Raw genomic sequence first — 7,777 nt, 5'->3', positions numbered from 1 at the left:
GCCATCAGGTTTGTGTGGTGGTTTGTTGTTGTTGTTGTTGTTGTTGTTGTTGAATTTCTTTAAACATTTTTCCCTTTTCTTTCCTGTCTTCACTTTTTCTTCCCTTTGGAAAAGAAAGTAAATCTAGATCGTCCATCCTAGCATAACAACAAAGCCACGAGAGTCTTCATCCATATTTGAGGGGCTCCCCTCTAAATAAATACCAGAGAAGCAGGGAGGTGGGAGTGTGTCAAGAGGGGGCCGAGGGGGTGAAGAGGCCACGTCTCAGACCTTCGAATCCTGGCAGGACTAGGAAGGGCAGGGAGGGACAAGTGTGAACTGGGGCCAGGACTGAGACAGAGTCCAAACTTTCCACCGTGTCTGGGTCTCCCCCCTCCGGCCCCCAAACAAACGAAGATGGGGGAAGTCCAAAGGTAATAAAATCAGAGCTGCAAGTATCTGACAGGTAGTTAGGGTTGTGAGTGTCATTCTATTCTCTATAAAAGCAAATGACAGTCGTAAACTTCTCAATTTATCCACTACCATAAAACGAAACTTCAAGGGAGTTGCTGGGGGGGGGGGTCCCTCTTTTTTTTTTTTTTTTTTGCTTAGTCCTTGTTTTCTTCCTTTTCCTCTTCTTCTTTCTCCTCTTCCTCATTTCCTTCTTCCTCCACCTTCTCCTCGTCCCGGGCTCCAGGCAGTTTATCCTTGTTGTTCTCCTTTTTCCATTTCATCCTCCGGTTCTGGAACCAGATCTTCACTTGTCTCTCGGTCAGTCCCAGGGCGTGAGAGACCTCAATCCGGCGCTTCCGTGTCAAATAAGGATTAAAGAGAAACTCCTTTTCTAGTTCCAAGGTCTGATACCGGCTGTAAGTTTGCCTTCCACTGCGCCGCCCCGGAGCTGGACAGAACAGAACCCCAGTCTGGTTATGTTTGGGTGGGGGCTTGGCTTTCCCTTGTCACTCTTTTCCCCCTGGAGTCCCCCCCTCTGAGCTCCCGGGTTCCCTCCCTCCTGCGGAAAGGGCAGAAAGAGCGGAAAGCAGGCAGGGGCAGCAAAGTTTGGGGGACTGTCTGCTTTGGCTTCACCTTGGGAGGTGGGGTGGGGTGGGGGGCAGGGACTGGGGTCTCTCTGGAAGCTCGGAGATTGCAGGGGGCCGGGGAACACTGCAGAGTACCCCCCAGGCCTGCAGTCCCAGGAAGCTGGCCCTTGCAGCTTTGTTTACGAGTGCAAAGTGGCATTTGGTGAGCAGGGCTGGGGACAGGGTCTCCTTCCTAGAAAGGAAAAAGGTCTTGGGGGTGGGGGGAGAGGAACTCTGCTCATCGCCCCCTCCTTGAGGCTCTCTGCCTAATGCTGTTGTAGTAAGAAAAGTCATTGATCTCCTGGAATGTATCACCGGCTTGGCCTGATGGCTAACTGGAGACCAGCAAATAAATCACGGGCCATCCCCGCTGGAACTTGTCGCTTTTTCTCTTCCCCTTTTACTTCGAAATTGGGCCACGAGGGGCTGCCTTAGGACCCTGAGCCACTCTGAGGGTCCTGGGGAGACCCCACAAGCCTTTGAGAGGGGGCCCCCGTGCCTGGGGTCCTCTGGACCCCAGAGCCTCCTGATCTGTGTGGCCTCTCTCCAGCACTCCTTTCCCTCCCCTCTGCCTCTCCCCTCTCCCCTGGAGAGAAGTGAAGGAAAGTTGGGGGATGGCCCTGAGGCGGGCTCCCTGCGAGAGGAGGCAGTGGGCACCCCCAGAGAGCTGGAGCACCTGTCCTTGGGGTCTCACCACCCTCTGAGCCAGCTCAGGGAGGGAACCAGTGGTCTCTCTCTGCCCCAAGACAGCCTGGCCCCTGTCCTGGACGCAGCCTGTCTGCCTTCTGGAGAGACTGAATTGCTCCCAAGGCTGGTCACCTCTGGGCTCTCGGCCCCTTCCCAGCCAACTCCCCAAGTCTGACTTGGAGAGGGCCGGAGGGAGCCGCAGACAGACAGACAGACAGAGGGGGAGAGAACGATTTTTAACCCTTTGCACCTAGAAGCCACCTTCTCCCCCACTTTCCCCCCAGCCCCCCAAATAGCCCAGGCAAGCCCCGTGCCCCACCCCCAGCCGAACCTCCCAAGCTGGAGAAACCCACTCAAGCCAGGGTGGGGCAGGAGAGACCCCAAAGCCAGGAGGGAAGGCAAGGGCAGACAAAAAGGAGGCGAGGGAGGGGGAGACCCCGGAGCGCGGGAGACCGAGGGGGAAAGAGAAAAGGCTTCTCACCGTGGGGTCTCATCCATGGAAACATGAGGCTGGGAGACGAGTTTTGATTTAAGTGGCCTTGTCCTTCGCTACTGTTAGTGTTGGCGGAGGATTTACAGTCGGGATATTGCACCACGCTCGCCTCTTGCTGAGCCCCATAAAGGGACTGTCTGGGGAGCGCCTCGTAGCCATAGAATTTGGAGGCGTCTCCGTGGCAGCTCAGCGAGCACGGGTTCTGCTGGTAGCCCGAGTTGGAGATGCCCGAGGTGCCGTGGTGGAAGAAGTCTTGGACGTGGTGCGAGGCGTGCTGGAAGCCGGGCGCCGAGCCGCCGGGCCCGTACACCAGCGCATGGCTCCTGCCCACGCCTTGGGGGAACCGGCAGTCGTAGTAGGCCGGCTCCAGCGACTCGCCGCCTTTGTACTTGGAGAACAGGGGGTTGACGAAGTAGGAGCTCATGCTGGGCACATGAAACCCGCCGCCCCCTCCCCGCTGGCTCGCGACTCCCCCGCCCGGTACCCCCGAAACTCCCCTCCCCCCCGGAGCGAACCCCGGGCCGGCTGGCGCCCCGGGACCGGGCTGCGCTGGGGGGCCGGGGCTGCGCAGCTGGGGGCGCCGGGGTGCGGGCCGGGCCGGCTCGCGGAGCTCCCGGGGCTGGGCGCGGGCGGCGGCGGCGGGCGGCGGGCGGCGGCGGCTCCTTCACTGGCGGTAGGTAGAGCTCGCGCCCTCTCGCTTAGCGCTTTCCTTTAACAGCCCAGGCGAATTCCTCAGACTCCCGGCGGTGGCGGCGCTTACACGCGATTCGCGTTCATCAATCCACGACATGAAGACAGGCGAGAGCGAGAGAGAGCGAGAGAGCGAGAGCGAGAGAGGGAGAGAGAGAGAGAGAGAGAGAGAGAGAGAGGGAGAGAGAGAGGGAGAGAGAGGGAGAGAGAGGGAGAGAGGGAGAAGAGAGGAGAAGAGATGGTGGGGGGTTGAGGGGTTCAGGGGCTGGGGGGGACCTGGAGGAAGGGAGGGGGCGGCCAGGGGGAGGGATGGGGGTGTGGTGTATGCGTGTGTGCAGGGGGGTGGTGAGCCAGCCCCAGCTAATGGCTGGGGCCAGCTTTTCCAAGGTGCGCATTCAGATTTGAAGGTGCCCCCCCTTTTCCTGCCTCCAGAGAGAGATGCCTGAGCCAGCAGGTCAACTCAGGTTACCTCAACAGGTATAAGACCCCTGAGGTTCGGTGCCAGCCAAGGAGAAGGAGAGTTGGTCTCCAACCTAAGAGGCAGACTCCCTAGGGGGTCCCTAAGTCTGGGGACTTGGAGAAGCACGTCACATCCCTAATACTTGGGGCTTCGGAGCCCTCTCTGTCTCTGCCCCCCCCCCCACCAAGGTGGGAAACTGCCTTGGCTTTCCTCCATCTTTAAGACTCCCTTGCCTGCCAGCCAGGGCAAGATAGAAAAGAGGGCAGGAGTGGGGGGCACTCCATACCCCAGTCCAGGCTACACTGCCCCTCCAGACGCCAGCCCCTGCCTGAGGCAGGATGCCAGGCAATGGCCACGCACGAGCTTGGCTGGGGGTTCTGAGAGCAAAATCTGCTCCTTGGGGTAGAGGAGAGGGCCTCGGGCAGCCCGGGCTTGTTTCTTCTTGGGAGCCTGCTTCTGTGGGGGTTGGAGGGGACGCCACAGGCCCTCTGGGTGTCCCCACAGACCCTAACCCCATAGGAAATGCCAGCTTTGCCTGAAGGGGGCCCCTGGCTTCACCGCCCCCCCCAGGTCCCCAGGCAGGCAGTCCAAGCCAGGATGTGGATGGGAACTGTCAACAGACACTCTTTAAATATTTACCCACACTTTCGGGGGGGGGGGGTTGTCACCCCCCAGCCCAACACTGGGCCAACTCAAGTGAATTCTAATGGCACAAGAAACCTGAGCGCACCCTTCTCTGGCCAGCAGCGTGTGCAGCTACCCGGGCTCGCACAGGCGGAGCGAGGAGAGGGCCAGGGGGCCGAGGCTGCGCGTGCACACGGGGGAAGGGGAAGAGGATTAAGAGTGATTTTCCTGGTCCTCCCGCTCAAGGGCGTGTGAGGTGGTCACACGCGGGGTAGCCCCGGGCACACTTGGCGCACACACTTGGCAGACTGTATGCGCTTTCTGCCCTGAAACACATCAGATGCTCGTGAGACTACCAAGCATGTCCGGGAACACCCCCCGCCCTCGACGCCCACAGACACCGCACACAAACGTGCAGGGCCAAGCCCACGCCAACGTGCCACCTGACAACACAGTATCCTCAGCTCGTCACACCGTGGGGGGAAGTGCTACCTATTTTCCTGCCACATCCTGGAGTTTCAGGGTTGGCTGAGGAAGAAGGTGGTTAGAAAATTAGATCTTTTTCTTCCCCATCCGGAACCAGCTCTGGGGATGGAAAAGGGGGGGGCAGTGCAGGGGCGGGCGGGTGGTGGAGAGAGAACAGTATGACCCCCCCCACACACACACACACCCCAGAGGCCCTCCATTATCTAAACAATTGCTGGGGAGATGGCCATCCTCAGCCAAACCCCTAAAGCAAAGTCACGGGTGCCCCAACCAGAGAAGCTGCCAGGATCCCCTGAATTTGGAAGAACCTCCCCCCCATCTGGCTTAGGGGCTGCCCAAACTCTGCAGTGCTCAGAACTCAGGGCCTGGAACTGCAGGAAGGGAGGGCGCGCCGCAGACCGCCCTAGGGTGGAGTACAGTGAGGGGGGCAGGCCAGGGGCGGCCTCCACCACCAGAGCCTAGTCCAGTTTTGGTTCCAGCCCTGCCTCCGCCGAGCTGCTCTGCGGAACGAAGCTGAGGGAGGTGAACTCCAGGCTTCCAGCATCTGGGCCACTGGGGACCGTCATAAATACTTTCCCTTCTCCAGCCTGCAAAGAGGACGCTTGGCAGGCCTGGTCCTCTCTGGGGCCTGCGCCTTATCTTTTAAGGGGTGGGGGGATATCTCGACATTTTATGGTCCAGCGAAAACCCTGTCACGGAGCTTTTCTTCCAGGCCTTTGTGTCTTGGAATGCGTCTGTCCCTAGTGTGCCGCCGCCAGCGCCTGCTCTGGGAGCCGAGGAGTCCCGAGAACCCCTGGCTGGACTTGGTTTACCCCTTTAGGGCTCCCTCGCCTTCTCTTTAGCGCATTTGTTTTTTGGGCTTTTTTTTGTTTGTTTGTTTGTTTGTTTGTTTTTCTTTTACACCTCTCTGCTTGGGGTCGCTCCTGGAGCCTGGAAATAAAGGAACAGCAAGCAGCCATCCTCGCTGGGGCGTCCCTGCCCCTCGCCCCCGAGGCCTGCACCGCCCTCCTAGGTACCACGGATTTATGTTCGTTTGTCCGGGTCATGCTGCCTTTTTGTGTTAATTACACGCTGCCTGCTTCCGGCTTATCTCCTCCACGAAGAGATTATTTTGCACCCTCGCCCTCCCGAGTCGCCCGAGCCTGCTGCCAGCGCGAGGGCCCAGCTCCCGCCCGCCACTCGCGATTTATTTACACCTCGCAGGTGAGAGGATTGATTTGCTCCGTCGGCGGGGCCGGGCCGGGCCGGGGCGCGGGCCTCCTGGCAGCGGCTCGCGGCGGCCTCAAGTGTCAGCGCGGCCAGGCCGGCGGGGCGCCGCGCCTCTAACATTGAGCAACAGCGCCACCTCGCGTCCGCGCGCGCCCCTGCAGCCGGCCCGGAGCCCCGGCGAGGAGCAGGTCGCAGGCCCGGCCCCAAGGTGGGACGCGAGGCGACCGTCCCCGCGTCGGGGCGCGCGGGCCCCCCGCCCCAGGCGCTCCCCGGGCGCGCGCGGGTCCGGCTCTCCCGCCCTCTACGTTCTCGAAACAAGCTGGCCGAGGAGCTCACGCGCTTCTCTCTTTGCCACCCTCGCTCCCTCCCCTCCCGAAGAGACTGTGCACAGCGCGGCCGCGACCCACCGCCTCGGTCCCCCGGGCAGACGCATTTCTGGGCGCCGGGCACCTCCGCCCAGGCAGATGCGCGCCCCGAAGCTCCACCACCTGCTGCCCGAGGCGCGCGCCCTAACGTCCGGCTCCTCTTACCCCGCTGCCGGCTCCGCACCGCCTGTCCCGCCGCCGCCCGCCCGCAGGACTTTGGGGTGGGCCTCTGCCTTCTCCCGGCCGCAGCCCCCGGTTCGTAGCCATGCCGCTCTCTCACGCGCGCGCTCGCCCCCTCTCCCTCCCGGCCAGTGAGGGCCTGTTCTCCGTGGGCCATAGACAAAACATTCCTATAATCCGATTTCAAAGGAAAGACTGTCCACCTTATTTAAACCATAAAACAATTAAGCCCAGACGTCTAGCCAGCTCCGCGCTGCTGTTTTGTTCGGGCCCCATTCAGAATCCAGCGCAGGGAGACAAACAGCACCATAAAAGTGGCATTTCGGGGCTGCGGAAATGTACCTATCCGCTGCCTTCCCAAGTGGAACAACCTTTAGGGTTTTGTGATTCTGACAAAGGAGCAGCGGAGGGACGGGAGGGGGAGAGGAGGGCCGGGGGGATCCCGCCAGCTTCTCCTGCCCCCAGCTCTTGCTCCTTTCTCCAGATGTGTCTCGTTTGCGTTCACAAATCATAATAAAGAAAAAATCAAATCCCATCCTGACCCGCAGGCCCGGAGCTGAACTGGTACCGCGGGCTCGGCCGGCTGGGCCTGCCGCATTCCTGGCTCCGGCCAGGGCCCTCCGAGCCTGCCCGCCTGCGGCCTCCTTCCTGCCCGGCCGAGCCAGGCCAGCCTCGCCGGCCGCAGGAAGCAGGCCGCGCTGACAGACGGACGAGGGGAGGCGACAGGGCCTGGGAGCAGGGGCGGGGTGGAAGCCCGGAAACGCCGGCGGCCTCGGGCTCGGCTGGGAGGGACCCTCAGAGAGGAGGCCGGGCGGTCAGGGCCGAGGGACAGGGGTGCCGGCCCCTGCCTGTGCCGGACTCAGCCCTTGGCCCCAGCACCGCGAAATGACCAGAGCAAACGCTAGGCAAAGCATCTTTTCCCTGGACCCAGAGAACAATCGCTCTTGGAGCTGGGGAGGAGGGTTCCTTAAGCCGGGAAGTGCCAGGGGGCTGCAGCAACTGGGGACCTCGCTGGCTGTGACTTGTGATTGTCCTCCGTCAAATATTATCAAAACAAAACGCTCCTGTCTCGCCTCTCCCCACTGGCCTCCAGTCTCCAAGATGGGCGGACTTGATGCAAAGGGAGGGCATGAGCTTCCAGGGATGGGGCAGAGGCTGGTCCCTGCAAGTGCCTCGCCAGCCCTGGAGGGGGATGCCAGGGGGGCAGCTGCGCATGGATTGGGGTCCCCCAATTATTTTCTTTGATGGTGGCATTCCCCAAGTATTCAGAGCGACACCCTGCACCCTTGCCAGAATGGGCAGCCTAAGATATTAAAGGGCTATATTTCAAGCAGCCTGAGTTTAATAGTTTCCAGATTGGGGGATTTCCGAGGAAGGGGGCACCGAGCTGAGGCAAACCCGGCAGCGAGGGTCTGCTTCTGATTAGCAGATGGAAACTGCTGGGTCTGGGCAAGGTACTCTGGGGTGCGGAGCCACTGACCAGCTCCACCGGGCATTACACACCCATCCCACACCCTTGCACAGA

General features: G+C 61.1%; 1 protein-coding gene across 1 annotated transcript; it reads right to left on the bottom strand.

The window, feature by feature from the left end:
* Positions 1-294: 294 nt before the first annotated feature.
* On the bottom strand, positions 295-2,662 carry HOXC8 (homeobox C8; the record flags this gene model as incomplete). The annotated part of the gene is made up of 2 exons (XM_084254716.1): positions 295-880; positions 2,227-2,662. The coding sequence occupies 2 exons, from the start codon at positions 2,660-2,662 to the stop codon at positions 588-590; spliced, it is 729 nt and encodes a 242-aa protein (XP_084110842.1). The 3' UTR covers positions 295-587.
* Positions 2,663-7,777: the final 5,115 nt, after the last annotated feature.

The sequence above is a fragment of the Talpa europaea genome (assembly GCF_964194135.1).
Source record: "Talpa europaea genome assembly, chromosome: 15".
NCBI lineage: Eukaryota > Metazoa > Chordata > Mammalia > Eulipotyphla > Talpidae > Talpa > Talpa europaea.
This window is presented reverse-complemented; position numbering and strand designations above follow the sequence as displayed.